Raw genomic sequence first — 21,604 nt, forward strand, 5'->3', positions numbered from 1 at the left:
TCAGTAGGAATTTGAAATGAGTACAGTTGATGTGGCTGTTCATTGTAATTAGTTAGGATCAGGCTTGCTTTGTTTAACGAATGTGTATTAAATGGAGGGAAATTCCCTTTTCACCCATTGTGTTGTTAGGCAGTAGGTCTTGAATTCTGATAAGGCAGAGCACACTCTGCTGGATAAAAATGAAGAGTGCATTCTGTGGATACATTGTTTTCCTTCACTTGTCAAATGTTCAAGGCCAAACTAATCAAATAAGAAACAAATACAAATGTGTTAACTGGTTTGGGAGGGAAGGGAGTTAGTTTGAACAGTAACAAACAAGTCTGGTGACACAGTGCTGAAAAATGTACATTCTGTTCTTTTGTGTTAGTAACAACAGCTGCACGAACGACAATCGATCCTTTATGCATAAATTATATTGGTCTGGCAACGGAACAGAGTTGCTGCCTTCAGGAGCTGTCGGAAACATTGTAATTATGGCTTCAAAGCGGATTAACGACCCAGCGAAGCAGTAAAAACGGGAAAAGTTGTAATTTTCTGTGATACCCGGGTTGCCGTGGTGTGACGGGTAGGGGTAGAGAGCATGGGAGCCGAGTCAACAACTGATGATGAAAGTGATGCATACAACAAATTTTGGCTGATAAATTACACCTTTGACGCGCCTTTCTCCTCTTCATTATGCTGCTGTAGCACTAAGTAGCTCTGTGCCTCTTGCTTTCTAAATCAAAACCACAGCCACCAAAAAAAAAAAAAAAAAAATTCTCCGACCAAAAGCACTTGAATCCAACTATGGCATCTGGAACTAGGAAGTGACGAGCAGCACGGGAAGGCAGCAGGAAAAGCAGTACGGGGTGAGGGTTCAGATTCCGGATAATATTTGCAACTTGTGGACATATTTTCCACGATGGCTTCACAGCCTCCGCCAAAACCGTGGGAAAGACGGATTCCAGGTGCAATGAGTGCACCTGTCAATTACCGGTAAACGAATTTTAAACTGTGCTAACTTGCTATCATATGACTTTTGCATTTTCTGGCTAATGCTAGCTAACGTAACTGTTGCTACAGCTAACATAGACGTTGTATGCGCAGGAAAGGCCGGCCAGACCAGACCCAGGCACGATGGCAGGATTTATTGCTTATTTATTAATTGTCCCGTCGCTAACAGTCACAGTTGCTAGCATATTTTGCCAGTGAAAACTAAAGAAGTAATCATGAACCAACTAGCTGGCCAAATAGCTAACCTACTAGCTAGGCCCTTTAGCCCCGCCGTGTGCCGTTCTCCTGTATCCATAAAACGTCACGCCAAACTGCCCTAAAACATCTTGCAGTTTAATATTGCCTGCTTATCAAACAAACGTATACACCTCTTAGAACATGACTTAAGACCTTGTAGGAACAATACGGAGCCACTCTACAATTCGGCATGCATTCAACACAATAAACACCAGAAATGTCGATAAAATGTAAACTTTTAGGATTGGTTTGCATGTTATGCCCACGGTCTTCCACCAAAATAAGACTTTATGAGCAGTATCGTTAGCCAGAAGTGTAAAGCAATTATGCAACAAAATTAGACTGTTTTGAAATCAAGTACAAGATAACCCACACATTAACAACAAAGAAGGGAATGTCCAGACTGAGGTTAACAATGCAAAAGGGGGAAATTTAATAGAACACTATGCTGTATAAAGTGTACTCCAACAAAAGAGTGCGCAAACGCTTCGGTGCTATACCTTCATCCGTCTTGCATCGTTAAACGCGGACATTGTCTTAATGTCAGTGTGCGGGTTTCTGTTTTTATGTGTATTGCCCCTATACCAAAAGCACACGAGACTGAAAAAAAAAACCCCATGGACTATTTAAAAAGAGCACAGACGTTTCCCGTTTCCTATTTTTTTAAATAAAGTGCTGGGGATTTACCAGAAGACGCTCATAAAAGGTGTTTATGTGTTCATGTTTTACGGGCTATATACGTTTGTCTGTGACTAAACAAATTTAGATTACCAGACTTCAATGCAGACTGTTGTGTCGTGCTCTCCATACGAGAAAACCTAACTAATTCACTAGTAGCCGCTGTTTTTGGCAATAACTTTTGAGTTTGTCAAACTAGAGTAAAGTCATGGTAAATTAATATGAGCAAGCAAAATCCAACAACATAACAAATTGATCAGTGTTGTACGCATGCAGTTTGATTATGTTTTTAAAACTCGCATTAGGTCAATATCATATTGATGTTTCCTGTTGTTGCATGACAAACCTAAAGCCTTAAACTTAAAGATTGTCATTTTCTTCACAAGTAGAACAAATGATTATGAAATATTGTGGTATTCAAACAGAATATATTAACCAATCTGCTGGAGTTTATTTCAAACAGTGGGCCCTAGGTTGATTGAAATCCCACACATCTGTGGCAAGAATCTTTACAAACTTAGATTCACCAAACATGTCTGTTGAATCCTATCTCTTGACTTGACCTTGTCTCCAAACGCCTCACCAGGTCTACAGACTTCGCACCAACCATGGGTCCCTCCACTTCTGCAGGCCCCCCTGTCCTGACCCGGATGGCGCCCCCGGTGCCCCCTCGCCCCGTCCAGCAACAGTCCTACCGTCCGGCGTACGGCTCTTTCACCTCCGCTTACAGCCCCTACGGGAGCTCCATGTACGGGGGGTACAGCCCCTACAGCTATGGCGGCAACTATGGCCTGGGAGGGTACAGCCGCTTCCCCCAGACGGACGACGTGGCCCCCAGTCGGTTCGTGCAGCAGGCGGAGGAGAGCAGCCGCGGGGCCTTCCAGTCCATCGAGAGCATCGTCCAGGCCTTCACCTCAGTTAGCATGATGCTGGACGCCACCTTCTCGGCCGTCTACAACAGCTTCCGCGCCGTGCTGGACGTCGCCAACCACTTGACGCGGCTACGGACGCATTTCACTCGGGTTCTGTCGGCCTTCGCCCTGGTGCGCACCTTGCGCTACCTCTACCGACGGTTACAGAGGCTGCTGGGGCTGAGGTCAGACGCCGAAACTGAGGACTTGTGGGCAGACAGTGCTAGCGATGCCCTGGCCACTACTGCACCCAGAGGGTTTGGAGCAGGGGCGGAGGAACACAGAGTCGGAGCTGTTAAGTCATGGCCGATCTTCCTGTTTTTAGCTGTAGTCCTGGGGGGGCCCTACCTGATCTGGAAGCTGCTGAGCTCCAACCCAGGGCCTGAAGAAAGTGGTGAGAACTGCATTTATGTTTTGGTGTCTGTGTGTAAGCTGTCACTGTAAATCAAGAGGAAAAAAAAGATGTTCTAGACAAGAGAAGCTGATGAAAGTCAGAGCAGCGGTATATGTAGCGTTTCTTTTCCTCCCAACAGAATAAACTTTTGTTGTATTTCTTTGTTTAGCGACTAACTGGGCCAGCGGGGAGGACGACCATGTAGTGGCCAGAGCAGAGTACGACTTCACGGCTGCGTCTGAGGAGGAGATTTCTGTGCAGGCTGGAGACATGCTCAACCTAGCCCCTAAAGGTGAGAGCTCTCGGGTGACGGCCAGGCGTTTGCTCTGTCTCACGTTTCCCATTGAGATCAGTTCATCCAGAATCAAACGTGGATTTGTAAAGCATAGGATTGGTGTCTGCCAGTTTCTTAAAGGATAAGGCTGGTGTTTTGTAATGCATTTCTTACCGTCAACAAATCCTATGAAAATAACAAAATCAGCAATGAATTTGTTTTGCTAACAAGTCTCGTCCATGTAGCCGATTCCCAAGCCATGTCCCAGCAGCCGTAGAACTGCATTGTATTAAAAAAACTATTATAAACACATCAAAGAGCCATGCCGTTGCTCCGGCAGCATATTTCATCATCGCGATACAACGGGCCACCCGACTTTTTCCTCAAACAATTTAATAAGCCGGCTGTAAACATGTTTTCCATCTCAGGAAAGTAGTTCCGTAGCACCGAAAATAGTTCCCGTCGTAATGAAGAATTTGTTTCCATTTGATTTGGTAATAACTACAACAGCCTGACTTTTCATGGTAACAGTTAATGATTTTTAAAATTGAAACTATGTCTTTGTGAGCTGTATTTAAAGGTTTTTAGCTTACAGTTGGAGCCAATGACTTCTGATTTGAAGGCTAAAAAGGGAACGTGGGAAGTCGGAAAATAATGGGAGTAGAGCAAACGCATTGTTGATTTTGTTATTTTCATAGGATTTGTTGACAAAAAGAAATATATTTAAAAACACCAGCCACATCCTTTAAATGCACTGAACCTGTACCAAGTACTCAAGTCAGAGAGAAATTGGTAAACCTTTTAACCCCAATGGAGCCAGATCGTAGCTGAAGTCCTCAGGCAGGTTCCTATTGCCTGTTCCAAAGTCTGGATTATAAACAAGAGGTGATCAGTTGTTTGCCATCAGGGTTCTTAGACTTTGTATCACCTACGGCGCTCAGGCTGGTTAAATCTGTATCATCTTTTAAATAACTTTTTCAAGCTCATTTTTATAGACTTGCTTTTATATAATGACCTTTTATTAATGTTTTGCCCTCACTTTTATGACTCTTGCCTTGCTTTTATACTTCTTACAGTTTTTTTATTGCTTTTTCTGTTGTTTTTTTATTCTGTTGTAAATCACTTTGTTTTGGAGAGTGTTACATTAATAAAGATTATTATAGACAGCTGTGGCAAGATTAGTCAGGTGATACTTGATACTTATTTTACAGACATAGTTCATTGTTACAACAGTGTAATTGCAGCTGTAGTTTTCCTGCCCACTTGGTGCTGTAACTGCATATATTGTGAAAGTATTGTCTACCAAACTGCCTTTTCCAGTCAGTCTTTGGAGTGAAGTGTTCATGCTCAAACAGAAATAGGCAGTAATAAAAGAGGAAGACGTGCTTTGCAACAATACACCACAGTCTTTTGCAAAGAGTGATTGTTGAAAACTTGGTTCTATATAAACTATGGTTCCCCCAAAGTTCTCCCAAAGTTCCCCCCTATTGACAACTTAAGCTCATTCCCTTTCCTCTTCCCTGTGTTTAGAGCAACAGCCCAGGGTGCGTGGGTGGCTGCTGGCCAGCGTGGACGGTCAGACCACAGGCCTCGTCCCGGCCAACTACGTCAAGGTCCTTGGCAAGAGGAGAGGCCGTAAGCACGCGGAGCTGGAGAGGCTCGCCCAGGCCCAGCAAGGGAACCCGCAGGCCCCCCAGACAGCCTCGGCCGCGGGCCCACAGCCACATCTAGCCCCGGGCTTCATCCCGGGCCTCGGCTCAGCCGCCACCTCAGCTGCGCCTGAGGAGCTTCTAGAGTCAGTGTACAGTGAAGCACCGACATCCTTCAGCGTGGGAACATCCAACTCCAGTATGCCCTCCAGCACAGTGCTAAACATCCCTGACAAGATTGACCTGTGATTTGTATGCGTTTATGCATATCTGTATATGCAAGTCTGTGTGTGTTCATATAATTGGTTGACTCAGTCTGTACATGTTGTCACTGTTTAGCTATGAAGATTGGCTATGTATCAGCTGAGACAACATATTTGTCCAGCCAAGGGAAAAACTTGTACCTGATCCAAAATCACTCAAAATAGGCTGCTCAATGAAGACTCAAATAACCAAACAAACTTTCTGATAAGGTTGCATCAGTGAATATTGGTCAGAAATTGTTGTCATGCCTAGGTTCCCTGTCGTACATTTCTGTTTGGAACCAGTGTGTTTCAGATTTTTGAGGTTATATGTATATTTCTTTAGTTAAAGCTCATACGTGAAGGGTGTTGTGTATACTGCTGTTCCCAAGATCATGTCTGGTATGGGATTGACCAATTGTGAACTACACCAATTTGGTTATCAACAGATATGTTATTTAATATAGATGTGTAGTCTTGAGTTTGTTCAACAGCAGAAATTGGTTAAGTGTTTAAATGAATGAAGTGCACTAATACATCAGCTGTATACTGACGGTTTTCGGTTAGGTTTCACTGTATAAAGCCAGCCTTACAGGACAAAGCCAAGACAAATTGTGTTTCAAAATTGCTCTCGTCCCAATTGAATGTAATTATTTAACAGCATCTTTAGTAGTCTTTGTATTTGGTTTTGACCCTCACTTGTAGGCTGCTTGGTCTTCTGCATTTTCTTCTTGGCTTGTGAAGTGAACTGGAATGCATTCATTCAGAACAAGGAGGGGTTAATTTTGCACATTTTCAACCATTCTCTAGAGTTACAGAAACTGTAATTTTGTAAATACTTAATATAATTATTTTGAAAATAAATATTTTCAAAAACTGACGTTTTGTCCACTGGGTAATATCTTTCTCCAGTTGAATACGATTAGTAAGTTTTGGAATAAACTTTTTTAGTTGGAGGTTCTTAAAAATCATGGTAGATACATCTCTGTGGCAGGGGTTCCCAAATAGACATGCATTTATTAGACCCTAGTTTGGCAACCATTGCTCCATGGCCCTATGCCCTCTGTTATTATTTTATTTCATTGCCAATACCATAGGTCAATACTGTAATGTGTATGTATTTCTTTATTTCTGACACTTTCCGGCAGGGCCACGGGGCCGCCGCCGTCACTAAGCAACCGGACGCTGCTTTCACCTGCTGCACTGCGACACTAGGAACGGTCAACGCTGCAGATACGGGACCGCTCCAAAACGCTATTCTTTATCTAAATTATTTTAAGATTTAACATCCCAGTCTGTAGTTTGACCGTGTAGCCCGTCTGCCCAACATTTTCCCTGCTGTACAGTATTTGGAAACGTATCGCTAGCTTCCTACATAGGTCAGAGCAAGGCTATAAGTTGGCTAGCTGATTGATGCTAATGCTGCCTTCAGGTGGTATCGGAAGTAATGTAATTAGTTACGTTTTTGCCATCATAGGCCTGCATGAACAACGCAACAAAGTGGTACATACCACTGGGAAAGGGGTCCTATTTTGTAGGATGGCAGAGTTGTTTAAGGGGAAACCGTGCCAACTAGTACTAGGAAAAAAAAGTTACATAAAACAACTTTTGGTTTTGAATTAATTTAAACGTCACATTGCACAAAGTCTCTCTGTGCCGCTTGATATCTAGAATAAAACGGCACACACCAAAAACACTTCTGTTACAGGGTTCACGTTGTTAATGTCCGACCAAAAACGATTGCGACTGCGTGACAGGTCGTGTTGACGCCTTCGGAGCTTTGGAGTAGGAGCTTACGGGGAGTGCTTGAAGGCAGCAGAAGCTACCCAGCAACGTTAGCTAACATTTAGCTATGGCCGTGCCTGCAGTTAGCCGGTAGAGGAAGCCCACATCATCAGCGTCATCCAAACACAATGCCATAAAATAGGCGCTGACGCTTTTTACTGTACGAGAGGACGGGGAGGAATATCTCTGACACTAGATAAGTATGTGAACAAAAGCTTGTCATGTTGCTGTGTGTGTTTTTATGCGTCTTCGAGAACCGGCTGAGATCACTTGACATCTGATGTTGGTGCAGCCAGCTGGTGGCCGTTAGCCGGGAGGAGGACAGATGGACTCGGCCTGTGCTAACATTACCAGTCTCATACTATTTTTCTAGTTCCTATAATATATACCATGCATTTATATCATATGAGCTTAAAAATATAGGTAAATTCACATGTATATATAGATATAGATAAATATGGATATACAGTATGTATATATCCGAATCCTCCACCTCATCCCTGGTTATTAGATTAAAGCTCTGCACACCTACCTCTAGGATGTTATGACCAGTGCTGTAGTGGTAAATAAAAAGGTGGGTAAACTATGACCTCAGTGATCATCATAACCACAAATCAAAAATCAATTACATTTTCAGAAAAGTACTAATTTGTGGTTTACAGGTGCCTGTCTTTCATACATCATCATTTTGATACTAATTACTATGATGCATACTATGAATTTATCTCATAAAGACTAAAAAAGTCCATTCTGCAAACAAAAATGTGGGTAAACTGAGTTTATGTGGGTTTACCCTCCACTAGTAATACCATGCATAAATGCATGTCATGATTGAAATGATGGTGCCTGCTACTCTCTGTGCAGCAGAATAGGCGTGAACCACAGATCAGGGTGCTGAACTGCTGCTGTCCTGGTTCTGACCAGTAGGCCTGGTGATCACCCTGATAGTTTTACTGTCTCTGTTTCTCTTTGTCTCTCTGACCCTGAAGAGATGAGTCGCTTCTGCTCGGACAACAACAACTTTCCCTACGACAATAACGTCCTAGTTTTGGACATGGTGCTGAGTTCTCTGTGGGGAGTGCCCCAGCCCATAAACTGGGACAACGTAGCCAAGCTTGTCCCTGGCTTCACTTCCAAGGAGGTAACTGTGACGCTGGGTAACTATGAGCTCATCCATCCCTCCATCCATCCCTCCGTCCACCCATCCATGGCTTAGTAGCAGGAGGCCTCATTTGTAGATACGAAACAATACCGTGGTACTGATGTTGTCGCCTTGACTGCTCACAGTGTGCCCGTCGGTTTGAGGAGCTGAAGAGCACCGGGGGGTTTCCTCATGTGGACAACCAATGCAACGCCCTGACGGCAGGCAGCTCCTCCCCTTCGGACAGCGTGTCCTCCTATATTAAGTCCACCCTGCTGGACGTAGGGGAGGCAGTGGAGACGGGAACCAACCAGAGCACCAGCAAAGTTACAGGTCAGTCAGTGCCACCATGTAGATATTCAGTAGGGATGGGACGATATGCTTATCATGGCATACGATTCCATACGTGATATGGGGTTCAATATTCGATACAACCATAATACGATGTAATAAATAAAAGTTCAGTGACAGCAAAGTATGACTGTGCAGAAGCATGTTTATTTATGCGCCACAAATCTTTCTAGCAATGGTATTGGCTTGCTAGAATGTAAACTGTAACAAGATATAAAAAATGTCATTACAAAGTGCAAATAATATAATTTGGATGGAGAGCTTGTGAAACTGTGATGGTCAAGCCGTCTCATTTGTGATTACTACAGCAAAATAAAATGGAGCTAATATTGTGATTCATTTTTCTGCCCCACGATACGATCTAATATTCAATGATCAAATATTGAGAAACATAATTTCTTTTACTTGTCGTGTTCGACTAGGGCTGGGTGTTGTTGGGATTTTTTTTACTTTCAAATGTTAATGACTTGCACATCCATTTCAGCCTATAAAACTGTCAGTGAACAAGTTGTATCTTTATCCCTGTTTATTTGCTGTATTATTTTCAATATGTTTAATTATAATCTTTTTGCAATAATTATTTGTTTTAATATCTTCAGTGCTCACTATAGTTTTATCTAATCTAAAATGCATTTCTTTTCTAGTAGTAGAAGTAGAATCAGATCAGGCTCAAATGATTTTCTTAATATAATGTTCTCAGGTGAGTAGAGAACATGGATTCCATTGGAAGAATCCAACATGGTGCCTTTAAATCAATATCAGACCCAAAAAATGTGTATGGTATTGAGAGGTATTGTTCTCTCATAACCAGATCTGCAGTATGTTTGACTTTTTTTTGTTTCTACTGATATCAGCAGGATTGAAATTGACACCCTCAGCAAGGGTGGGCTCTGTGGAGAAGAAAGAGAAGCGGGTCTCAGCAGAGGAGGACGACAAACCTCAGAAGCCACGCGAGTAAGTTAGGAGAGATCCAGTCATCCTCACTCTCCAGTTTCCAAAAGCTGTTTTCAAACTGCTCTTCATTGTTCACTTCAACCTCCCACACAGTCCCAACATGGTCATCCACGTGTGCGATGAGGCCAAGAACCTGAAGCAGGACTTCACGTGTCCCAGAGACCTCCTCGTCAAAGAGATGCGCTACTTCGCCGAGTATCTGTCCGTGGACCCGCAGAGGTGGGAGGAGGTGGACATCTCCGTCCACTGCGACGTGCAGATCTTCGACTGGCTCATGAACTACGTCCGGAGGAACGCGGCGGGAGAGGGCAACAGGGAGAAACCCCGGCTCGGTAAAATCCACAAGGAACCGTTAGAGCAACAGCAGACATCACATTAATACACATGGGAATGCCTGAGCTGTCATTTACCTGTTTGTGTGAATCCGTGGACGGTGCTTTGATTTCTTTGGTCACTAAAAGTGGTAAACGTTCGGTGGGTCACTGGCTGTGTGTTCTGTGTTTGTTTGGTTGTTTGATGGTTGTGGGGTTTGCTTGGTTGGTTATGTGGTGTTTGTCGGTTACAGAGCCCAGCAATGTGATCTCAATCCTGATCTCCTCCGAGTTCTTGAAGATGGATACGTTAGTAAGTGTTGTGCCGTGAGCTGGGTTGCTGGTGTGATGATGTGATGCGGGCCCCTGGTTTTTCTGATGTAACAGGGAGAACTTTAAATTGAATTGTGGTTATGTTCTTAGATTCTCTCTTAGATGGGCGGTGGGCACTGTAGAGGCATAGCACTCCCACCAACAGGCTATTAAGTGTAGCAGAGGATCAAAAATATATTCCACGTGCCCTGGAAACAAGATGTTCCTAAGGGAAATAATCAAGAATGCTTAGGCAACATGTTTAGCACTATTGCCCATCAGAGTTGCCCAACCACCCGCCCCATGTATCACTGCCTTAAGAACCAGCAGCTTGCATTCACTTATGTTTGGAATTGATAAATTGAAATCTCTCCTAATCCAGGGAAAACAAGAGGCCCATAGATAGAGCTTTGTTAAATCGATGTTGCATGGGTGTTACGAGTGAAGCTGTTCTCTTACCTCCAAGAGTTACGCTAGGACAGTCAGTTTGCAGTAAATATTCTCACCACTGCTCTGGCTCTGTTAGGAGAGCTAACATTGTAGTGCTGCTACAGTAGTGTTTGAGCAATTATGTGCAAATATTTATGAAGGTAGGGCTATTTAAATAGAGCTAGATTTTTTTGTGTACCCTTTGAAAGGTCCTAATGAGAGCTGTGTGTGCGTGTCCATCTTCAGGTGGAGGAGTGCACCCAGTACTGCCACAAACACATGAGTGCCATCGTGGCCACGCCCTGCAACATGAACTGCATCAACAGCAACCTGGCCACGCGCATCGCCGGGCTCTTCAACCACAACGACGCAGACGACGTCCGGGACAAGAAGGACAAGTTCAAGAGGTAAGGAAGACGGGGTTATGAACAGTGGGGGGGGGGAAGAGAGTTGGGAGGTGTAGAATGCAGATTGTATGTTAACTACCAGACATTTCTCAAAGCATACGAGATACAGCAAGGAGATGACACATTATCTTGTATGAACAATATTGTGACAGGCCATATTGATAGTCATCAGGATCATATGATTGCAAATGAAGAGTTCCATTCCAAAATGGTATATATTTCATTTGGAAAGAATCATTACCTTAGATTCATCATTTGATAACTGTAAAATATAGAGGTTAAAGTCATAATTTTATCAACCATCTAGTATTCTTAAAACACAAAAGTATCATAATTTGTATTGATTTTGCGCTGTTAATCATTTTGTGGGAATAGATGTCACTGTTTTTTTGCAATGGTGCAAATCTTATTTTAGGATGAAACTCTGCAAATTCAAAATATCACTGGTCACTAGAATGAAATAAAATACTACTTCTGAGTGATTCGGTGAGTCAGTGGAAAAGTGGAAAAGCTCTGACTTTTTGATCCACTAAATTGTGTGACTCACTGCCCTTCTGGACAGATTTTTGTTCTTGTTGATTTAGTACTGAATTGTAGAACTGTCTACACTGCATGTGGGGAGATAATAGTGAAACATATGAGTTTAAAAGTCATTCCCTAACTGGGGTAATTACTAGTGAATTAACTTTTTCCCCACCATGGGAATCACCTTTCTAGACAACATAAAAACACAGTAGCAGCCAAGTCATATGTTTTTTTTTACATCTCTTGCCTTCCTTCACTCACACAGCAAACTGTTCCAGAAGAAAATTGAGCGTCTCTTCGATCCCAACTACCAGAACAGAGATTCACCGGGAAACGCCTCGACTCTCTACAGGTGAGTAGAGGCAGTCAAGGCTGCTGTTTCCACCTGCGGGGCTTTGTCAGGCTTTCAGTTTAAAACGCAAAATTTCATGCAAAAGAATGGTGTGCTGCAAACAGGTTTTCAGTCAACGAATAGCAACAGCCACAACCAGCTCTTCCTGCATGCATCAGGTTGGCCACAAACAGTATGTCCCTGTCAACGTTGATGTTGATTCCCATGTGTCCTAACACAGGTGCGGTCTGTGCCTTAAGCTGCTGACCAAAGACACAGAGAGGAAGATCTCTTGTGCTCCAGGGAAAATCAACATCGATGTTCGAGGAGATATCACCTATACTCACACTAGGTATTGTAGCAGCCGTTCAACATGACTCCACTTCAAAACAATGTTCTGTACATTCAGAAGATGTATACTCATAGTTCTGGCATTTATTTAGTTCATAGTAATTATACATACAGAGACAGAAACCTCCAATATACCTCTAATGGGTGATAACTGTTTTCCTGCTGTGTTTTCTGATTGAAAGTGTTCCTGATCACATAGTTACACTCACATATGACAGGAGGTATATTGTACTGCAGGGCAAGATGTTCAGAGTTCATACTTTGTGTGTTTGTGCACATGTGCGTGTGTGTGTGTGTGTGTGTGTATTTCCAGACAGAAGAACTGGGATGTGCATGAATACATCACTAGCCTGTATGAGGAACTCAAATCCTGGGTTCTGGTTTACTGGAGAATCTGGGGTACTATCAACTACCTGACCTGTTCCCGCTGCCAACAGGTGTGTGTGTGTGTGTGTGTGTGTGTGTGTGTGTGTCTGAGTGAGTGAGTGAGTGGTGTTTTGAGTGACAAAACAAGTGAGAGAGAAAGACGGAGAAGAAAAGAGACTGATCCTGTAAGTCTGACATGCATATCAAATCATGCTAATCATGCTACTACTAAAGTGTGTGTGTGTGTTTGTGCGTGTGCGTAGGTGTTTGTGTGTGCAGAGCTGACCCATTGCAAGTACCATCCGGAGGGTGTGTTGTACCCCGGCATGGGTGCAGAGAAAGGCTGGCACGGAGCGGGAATCTATCCCTGCTGCAACCAGAGGGTTCTCCGCTTCGACCCCACTGGCATGCCCAAGGTAGGGACACACACACACACACACACACACACACACACACACACACACACACACACACACACACACACACACACACACACACAGTGAGTTGTATCCTTGTTGTGCCATATTATGCAACAAACGTGTGAAATGCAACCTGACCTGGATTCAAATAATTTATGGCAGGAAAGGATAAATAAAACAGCTGGATTGCCTGAGAGCAGCCTGGGAAGGTATTACAGCAGCCAAAGTGTGTGTGTGTGTGTGTGTGTTTTGTGTGTTCAGGGCTGTAGGATGCGAGACCACATAGTGAGCGTACCTGATGAAGAGAACTGTACTGACCAGGAGAGCTCAGCCCAGACCAGAGTCCTCAATGACCTGCTGCTGCACAGAGACGCAGTGTGTGTGTCCAACACACCGCCACCAGAGGGGTGAGTACGAGTGTGTGTGTGTGTGTGTTTAAGTCACTTTTGTTGTACATCATTTCAAGGAGAATGGTGTTTCCGTTAGCGTGTGTGTTTTAGAGTAGTACTTGCTATGAATAGTTGCAAAGAAATAGAATTTTCTGGTAATGTGTGTGTGTGTGTGTGTGTGTGTGTTTGTTTGTCAGGACTGAGGAGTCTCCATCAGGTGCTGAGAAAGTTCTGGACTGTGACATTCTCTTGGAACCAAGACTCCTTGGACCTCTTAGAGGAGATAGCTGCGCTGTAAGTCTCTCTCTCTCTCTCTGTCTCTGTCTTTCTACCTCTCTGTGTGTTTCTTTCTGTCTCTTGCTCTCTTTTACCTCTCTCTCTCCTCTCTCTCTGTCTTTCTACCTCTCTGTGTGTTTCTTTCTGTCTCTTGCTCTCTTTTACCTCTCTCTCTCTCTGTCTTTCTACCTCTCTGTATGTTTCTTTCTGTCTCGTGCTCTCTTTTACCTCTCTCTTACTCTCTCTCTGTCTCTCTCTCTCTGTCTTTCTACCTCTGTGTTTCTTTCTGTCTCTTGCTCTCTTTTACCTCTCTTTCTCTCCTCTCTCTGTCTTTCTACCTCTGTATGTTTCTTTCTGTCTCTTGCTCTCTTTTACCTCTCTCTTACTCTCTCTGTCTCTCTCGCTCTGTCTTTCTACCTCTCTCTTTCTGTGTTTCTTTCTGTCTCTTGCTCTCTTTTACCTCTCTCTCTCTCTCTGTCTGTCTTTCTACCTCTGTGTTTCTTTCTGTCTCTTGCTCTCTTTTACCTCTCTCTCTCTGTCTTTCTACCTCTCTTTCTGTTTCTTTCTGTCTCTTGCTCTCTTTTACCTCTCTCTTTCTCTCTCTCTCTCTCTGTCTTTATACCTCTCTTTCTGTGCTCCTTTCTGTCTCTTGCTCTCTTTTACCTCTCTCTTACTCTCTGTGTGTGTCTCTCTCTCTCTCTCTCTCTCTCACTGTCTTTAGACCTCTCTTTCTGTGCTTCTTTCTGTCTCTTGCTCTCTTTTACCTCTCTCTCTCTCTCTCTCTCTCTCTCTCTCTCTCTCTCTCTCTCTCTCTCTCTCTCATCTTTCCCGTTCTAACTTCACCTCCTCTCTCTTTTGACTAGTTTTCCCTATTGAAAAACTGGAGTCTGCAACTGGTAGGATTTTTCCTTCATTTCCTTCATTATACCTGCTTATATTCTGGTATTCATACTTTTTGGAGGTGATCTGCCTTTCATCGAAATTACAAACAAATCCAGTGGCATGAAAGGAGAATGTGGGCGAAGTGATTTAAATGTGAGTGACAGCGGCGTAGCGGCGCTCTGCTTAGATCGACACAATCAAATGTAACGAGCGATTCAGGGTGCAAGGGTCAGTTTCTAAATTTGTCAGCACCGTGCTCGCCAGCCAGCAGCTGTGTCTGAAACATGCGACCTTTGCCCCTTCGCCAGCGGCAGCAGTCTCTCCTGTCCGAGGATGAGGAGTACACCACGGGGTCAGAGGTCACCGAGGACGAGGTGGGCGACGAAGAGGAGCTGTCCAAGAAACAAGGTGGAGTAGCGTGTTGTGACAGGATCAGACCTGGGATCAGCTAGTGTTGGCAAAATACTGTTTTTTTTATGGTTTGTTTTAGTCCTGTGTTGGAGCCAGATGGGTGGGGTTTAACCACTTACAGTGATTGACAAAGATTAGACTGTAAAGCAAGTATTTAACATTCAATTCAGCATGTCTTCCTGTGAGTGGCAGAATTACAGAACGTCACCTATCTGGTACTCTAAACCAGTGATCCTCAATCTTTTTCATATCAAGGACCCTAATTTAGTCCACATTAGAGCCGCGGACCCCCATTTGATGAGATTTTGTCCAGAATTCCATGACTATCTGTATTGTAGGTAGAGAGATAACAGAGAAACTGTGATCAAAACAGTCATTCTTCTACATTCTCTAATTGTGTTAACTGCAAATGAAATAATTCTGAAGTTCATCAATTCATCAATTTGCTGGGGACCCCCTGGAACCCCCTCAAGGACCCCTGGTGGTCCCCGGACCCCACGTTGAGAACCACTGCTCTAAACTGATTAAAGGAAATGCTAATTATTACTTGCAACTATGATTTGACCCAGATCTAGATAGTATAGTAATTTATGACAATAATATTATCCCCACAACCACAGCTCACATATTCCAGTAGCCATCATACAGGTCACTCTCAGTAAAGAATTGCTCCATAGACTTAAATGACAAACTGTACACCTTTTATTGTCCCCCATTAATAGTTTATAGAGAATATATATTTGGGAAATGGAAAAATAGGATGTCTTTATTAGTTACTTTGACCCTTCTATGGCTAGAGGATGCTCTCCTTCAATGATAAATGGTCAATTTTGTGGTTTGAGTGATAAAAATTAAGTGAGGATAGATGATGAAACATGGCTCTGTTTTTAGCACATCACCTCTGTTTTAATAAAATTGGCTTCGGATCGTATCCAATCATATTTGGATCGTTATCAAATCGTGTTTTTCCCTTCACAGGCATTTTCATCACATCTATTTTTACCATTTAATTTTTCTCACTTCCACCACTCAGTCTAAGGATGGAAAATAATGCAGTTGCTCTTTTCGGCCAGCAGGTGGTGTCAGACGCCCTGTCAGACAGCGTTTCTAACATGTTGCTGTTTGTCTGTTCCCAGCTGCTAAGAAGGCGAAGAAGGCCAGCAGACCTCTGAAGAGACAAGTATCCTCACCAAACTTTCAACGCAAAGACAAGCCAGAGAAAGTGAGTTCCCGCTAAAGTTTGGATTGAACGTGTGGTTCTAATGTTTGTTAGTGGTCTGTACTCTTATGGTACAATATGGTACTGTTCATATTCTAATGTTATGGCATAGTACACTGTCTTTGTTATTTTGTTGCTGAGTCATCCGCTAACGTAACCAGGGCATCCTCGGGTCCTTAGAAAGTCTTAAGATTATGATCTCAATCTAAAGGCTTTAAAAAGTGTTAAAATGTCTTAAATACAGTTATTAGAGGTTGTAATAGGTTTGTTTCTTTAATTAAGCTTCATTTTCATCATGCAAATATGAAATTAGATAGAGGTATTGACAGAACGGCAAACAAAATAAGACAAATGCCAGGAATTGGACCGGCAGTAATGTTGGCATTATTAACAGTTGACCTGTGTGGATGTCCAGTCTTAAACACAGTTAAGCATCATGCCCGCAAACATTTAATTTCCCAGTGTCCTTTTGTCTAACCCTCCTCATTTATAGTGTCAGAACCTTCGTTAGCGATGTTCAGTCAGAAATAGGCTTTATTTTGGTTGTTAAATCAATCTTAACTTTAATATCAGGTAGCATTAAAAAGGTCTCAAAGTCTTGAATGTTGGCTTTCAGAAACCCTGGTAACAGTCTAGTACAGTGGTTCTCAACCTTTTCATATCAAGGACCCCTGATTTAGTCCACATTTGGGCCCCATTTGATGAGAGTTTGTCTCTCAAACCCAAATCTGAGAATGTTTTTATTGTTAGATATGATTTTCTCCAGAATTCCATGACTATCTGTATTGTAGGTAGAGAGATAACAGTGACACTATGATCAGAACAGTCATTCTTCTACATTCTCTAATTGTGTTAACTTAAAAATTAAATAATGCTGAAGTTTAGCAATTCATAAATTTGCTGGGGACCCCCTGGAACCCCCTCAAGGACCCCTGGTGGTCTCCAGACCCCACGCTGAGAACCACTGGTCTAGTACACTGTTAAATTTAGTTGCTGATTCCTGCTGTAGTGATACAGTATACTGCCCGCTTTGGTGTTAGTGATTCACACTTAAATGGCACAGGCTCTGACTTTTTGAGTGCTGTGTTCTCATTTTTTCCAAATCCATTTATCATCTTCACAGGCACTGTCAAGGGACAACACACCGTTCACGTGAGTCAGTCTGTATACACAAGATCATGCTACACACTCCATATCTCGTCGCTATCAGATTTAGATTTTTGACCTGTTTTTTGAAAGTCAGTTTATCATACTTTCTCGTGATTGACATCTTATCGCTATCTGAGTCGCTCTGATGCAGTAAACTCCACCCATCTGATACTCCCAAGGATGTGAAAACAAATACCAAGCATTATTTGCATCCGCTGTCTGGCCCAGGTTTGGTTGACACTGGTGCGTGTGCTGTGTGTGTTGCAGAGTGAGCGCTCAGAAGAGTAAATGGGACAGCTCTCGCTCCATGCGTTACAACCAGGATGCTCAGAGGGAAGACGGTAATGAAGGCCACTATGTTGCACTACTTGTTTTCCAGCCCAGACCACTTTGGAAATCATCTGTTTCATGTGTTTTGGGCACAGATATGCATTACTTTTATCCATATTCTTCCACTCTTTGTCTTTGAATCCTTTTTCTTTCACTCTGTCTCTGCGATCCAGACCAGCGCCGCATGGTGGAGATCGTCGGCCACCTGACTAAGATGAGGTTCGGAGACCAGGAGCAGAGCAAATCCAAGGATACTAAAGAGGTGAGCGCGTTTCTGAACATGATTAAAATATATCGCAACACAAACCCATTTACATACCTAAAAAAAACGATGTCATAGCCAAGGTTCACGGAAGCTTGTAAATGCTGGCGTTGGCCATGATTTATGAGCCGAATTCATAATTCATGCGGTCGTGTTTGCTATTTGCTGCCGCAGCTCGCTGGGGGAATCTACTCCAGACTGGAAGCTCAGTTTAAGGGCAGCTCTCAAGGCAGACAGAGCTCAGAGAAAACACCCAGGTACTACATAGTACACACACACACACACACACACACACTCATTCCCTCCTCATTCCCCTTCCCACTACTGACCACTGTCCCTATATTCTGCTCCTATAGATCAAAAACGCGCTACGCTCAGATCCGGACAACATAAGACGATTGGATGAGAAAAAAAGCAAGAGAGAGACGGTTGGCGGACGAGCGTGAAAGCTGAGGAAGAGGAGAGTGAAGAGGAAGAGGGGGAGATCCTCACGTGAGCGCTCAGTATAGCAAGATAACGTAACCGAGCGAGAGTCAACACTGGCAGCGTTGCCACCCCCCTCCTTGCCTGCTCCACCACCCTCCTGTCCCGTACCTGGACGGACACTCTCATCACCCTCCAGCCCGTTTTAGTCCAGCTCCCCTCCCTCTCAGCTTCCCTCAGGTGACTATGTATGGATCACCTCCCATCGCATCCGCTAGCTGTTCGTTTACGCAATTGTTAAGCAGTTCCCGGTGAAGCTTCAGGACAGGCGGGCTCTCGTTAACGTTGGAGCCACACGAGTGGGGTTTGCCGCGTGGGGCGACACAGTGAGTGCCAGAAAGTTTCGACAATTCTAAGGAAAGTATTTGAAAGTCAGTTGTGCGATTGACAACTTACCTGACTCTATCTGAATTGTCCGAAATGCAGTAAACCCCACCCATCTGGTACTTTTAAGCAGATTAAAACCAACGCTAAGAAATTTGCAAATATTATTTAACCCAGGTCTAGTTAGATCTAGACTAGAGCGAGAGTCTGTGGACCGTGTAGCTCCATAGGACTAGTGATGGCGACGAGTGCAATAGATCAGCAACAAGTTCACTATAGGACATAGAAAGCCACTTAGAGTGAGACATCTGTACTGGTTCGCAGTAGAGATCAGACCTCGGTTAAATGGCATTTGCAAATCGTTCTCGGTCTTTTTCAGCCTACCTGGAACACCAGATGGGGGATGAAAAGCTTTACTTTGTTCAGTTTGTCTCAGTTTAAGTTGCCAATCACACACACATACGCTAAACTTTCAAAATAGTGTAAACCTTGTCCTATGTGGCGAAGCGCAGCCATCTGGTGCACCACACACTGAGAGACAGATGCTGAGAACTATTCACAAATGCTGTTTGACCCAGTTCTGGTAGAGATATAGCTATAGCCATTTCTATCTGTTTTGGAATATGACTGTACTGTACACCGCTGGGACCAATAAAACATGAATGGACTGTGATATCAAAAATAAAACGACTAATTCCAGCTATGCCTCTTTTTTTTTCTGTGTATTCCGACTATGTCAACACATTCTTAGCTGCTATTTGGTTATTGCCCATTAGGTGGCAGTATATCTCCTTTATGAAGTTACTCTGTACTTCTCAGTTAACTTTGCCCCAGTTTGGTCACAACCTGTTACCTCTGCTCCTCCTAACAAGGTGATGTTGAAGAATTTGATCAGGGTAAATCTTGGTGGGGGGGAAAAATCGGTTGCATTCCTTTTTCCATCTGCTGTTTCTCTTTGAGAGGTTGTATCAGTTCTTCAAGAGACCAGTGTCTATTTTTAGCCTCTGCATGATTACTTGCTTGCTTGGAAAGCGTTTGCATTTTGCAGAAACAATGTGAAGGGACTGGGCGGAGGGCTGGATGTGTGCCACTGGGTAGAGGGTCGACCGCTCTTGACTCTGTTCGAGAGGCAGTGATAGGCCGGCTGCCACCGGCGGCTACGGTAACCTGCGCTTCCTGTGTCACTTACTCACAGGGGTATTAATAACCCCTCTCTCGCCCAGAGTGTGGACAGAGAGCGGGGCATGAAGGGGCATCAGTATGGGGAGGGAGGGGAGGGGAGGGGGGTGCGGTTTATCTGGCCCTGTTCCCAGCGGTGCTCTGAGACCCCCAGCTGTTGCCTCTTCTCCTCAATAGCGGATGCCGAGGATGGCTGAGGATCTCTGGATCTGGGTCAGGAGGGAGGAGGGGGGGGGGGGGGGGGGGGGGGGGGGAGAGTAGGGGAGGGGGGGCTCCAGTTACCGCCAGATCCACCACTACTATCTCAGCACAACCCTCGCTCACTATGAATTAAAAATTTCTGTTCTAATTATAGCTTTCACTCTCACTGCTATTATTTCCCACAGTTCAAAAGTAAATAAAAATCTTTAGGGGTTCCTGGGACAAAATCAAATGGGGTTCCATGGCTCTAATGTGTCTATTTGAGGGTCTTTGACATGAACTGCTGCTATGTTGGACTCCCAACAAATTAACAAAACTACAGTAAAGTTAACAAAACACATCAGTTCAATGCCAAATGAAAAGTCTGAGGGCAAAGGGCTTCCTCGCTGGGCATATCAGGGGCAGCAGGTTGTTGGGATTGCATCAGCGGAGCATCTCAGCTTGCAGTGGGAGTATTCCACCTCCCTGGGAGGGACGTCATCATAACCTTTAATGGAATACCAGTATGTTAACAGGGATTAGTGGCAGGGTCATCTTACCCAGGCCCAACCTTGGCTAAAGACGTCTGAGCGGAAATGGAGAGATGCCACAGGAATACTGTGTGTCTGAGAAAGAGGGAGAGAAAGAGAAAGAGATCTATCATCACAAACCAAATTTCTTTAGAAATTCATTTCAGTGTGTAGGCAGGAGAGGAAGTGGGCGGGGTTTTGAGCTCAGGTCAGATCAGATAAGAAGAGGCCAGTCTCCTGTCACCTCTTGGTCGTCCAGGCGCAGTCTGATGCCAGTCCGGATGTGAGCCTGTGTGGAGAGCCGTTACTGTACTCTGCCCAGGAATGCGTTCTGCATAGCTGTGCTTACTGAAGTCAGACCAAAGCCATATCTGAAAGCCTGTGATATCACTTCACTGGATCAGATGCTTTGCCCATTGGTGGAGCTCAACTTGGGTTTAAACCAGAACCAAACCCAAAGATTTATAGGTTACACTTTACTGGAAGTGGTGCTCATAAGGCACTGTAAGGCATCATCATTTAAGCACATTGTGAGCGCATCATTATTATAATCAGATCATGCTATAATAAACCTAATGTGCAAAAAATGTAGGGGTTGGATACTTTATGGGGCAACTTTATAGTTAATGACATAATATTCAACTGAATGTAATTTTCTGTAATTTTCTGATGTTTGATGACAGTTATTCTTGGCTAACAAGTTTATAACCTGTTTGTACTGCATTAATATGCACTTAACTGATTTTTGGTAGGACTACCTGTCCTTAATCTGCACATTTAAAGGTCCTATATTATATACTTTTCATGAACAGAAAGAAAAGAATCATGCACAAATGCAGAAGATGCATCTCAAAGAATTAGTTTAAGTTCACCTCTTTACTATTGGTTGCTTGTAGTGTTACTTACTTAGAGATTTAAGCTTTTACTACT

The 21,604-nt window shown here is 43.6% G+C and overlaps 2 protein-coding genes across 2 annotated transcripts; both read left to right on the forward strand.

The window, feature by feature from the left end:
- The first annotated feature begins 833 nt into the window (after positions 1 to 833).
- Positions 834 to 6,211, forward strand: pex13 (peroxisomal biogenesis factor 13). Its single transcript, XM_071531432.1, has 4 exons — positions 834 to 975; positions 2,495 to 3,213; positions 3,383 to 3,505; positions 5,018 to 6,211. The coding sequence occupies exons 1-4, from the start codon at positions 902 to 904 to the stop codon at positions 5,383 to 5,385; spliced, it is 1,284 nt and encodes a 427-aa protein (XP_071387533.1). The 5' UTR covers positions 834 to 901; the 3' UTR covers positions 5,386 to 6,211.
- A 1,036-nt stretch (positions 6,212 to 7,247) lies between these two features.
- Positions 7,248 to 19,392, forward strand: sanbr (SANT and BTB domain regulator of CSR). Its single transcript, XM_071531431.1, has 21 exons — positions 7,248 to 7,363; positions 8,153 to 8,304; positions 8,451 to 8,637; positions 9,513 to 9,609; positions 9,703 to 9,941; positions 10,175 to 10,233; positions 10,908 to 11,068; positions 11,859 to 11,945; positions 12,166 to 12,276; positions 12,589 to 12,712; positions 12,905 to 13,057; positions 13,322 to 13,467; positions 13,647 to 13,743; positions 14,589 to 14,621; positions 14,916 to 15,015; positions 16,155 to 16,240; positions 17,361 to 17,389; positions 17,654 to 17,727; positions 17,890 to 17,978; positions 18,153 to 18,235; positions 18,335 to 19,392. Exons 2-21 carry the CDS (start codon positions 8,155 to 8,157, stop codon positions 18,369 to 18,371), a joined length of 2,142 nt encoding a protein of 713 aa, XP_071387532.1. The 5' UTR covers positions 7,248 to 7,363; positions 8,153 to 8,154; the 3' UTR covers positions 18,372 to 19,392.
- The last annotated feature ends 2,212 nt before the right edge of the window (positions 19,393 to 21,604 follow it).

The sequence above is a fragment of the Centroberyx affinis genome, unplaced genomic scaffold (genome assembly GCF_046629955.1).
Source record: "Centroberyx affinis isolate AG114_WGS23_722 - 3 ecotype Tasmania unplaced genomic scaffold, CSIRO-AGI_Caff_v1 ptg002079l_1, whole genome shotgun sequence".
Lineage (NCBI taxonomy): Eukaryota > Metazoa > Chordata > Actinopteri > Beryciformes > Berycidae > Centroberyx > Centroberyx affinis.

What these genes read in the sequence shown, in the direction of transcription:
- pex13 (XM_071531432.1), top strand. Translation starts at nt 902, where the DNA reads ATGGCTTCACAGCCTCCGCCAAAACCGTGGGAAAGACGGATTCCAGGT. An exon ending in AGTGCACCTGTCAATTACCG is followed by an intron (nt 976 to 2,494) that starts GTAAACGAATTT and finishes ACGCCTCACCAG; the next exon opens with GTCTACAGACTTCGCACCAA. An exon ending in GCTCAACCTAGCCCCTAAAG is followed by an intron (nt 3,506 to 5,017) that starts GTGAGAGCTCTC and finishes CCCTGTGTTTAG; the next exon opens with AGCAACAGCCCAGGGTGCGT.
- sanbr (XM_071531431.1), top strand. Translation starts at nt 8,155, where the DNA reads ATGAGTCGCTTCTGCTCGGACAACAACAACTTTCCCTACGACAATAAC. An exon ending in TCTTGAAGATGGATACGTTA is followed by an intron (nt 10,234 to 10,907) that starts GTAAGTGTTGTG and finishes GTCCATCTTCAG; the next exon opens with GTGGAGGAGTGCACCCAGTA. An exon ending in CCTGTTCCCGCTGCCAACAG is followed by an intron (nt 12,713 to 12,904) that starts GTGTGTGTGTGT and finishes GCGTGTGCGTAG; the next exon opens with GTGTTTGTGTGTGCAGAGCT.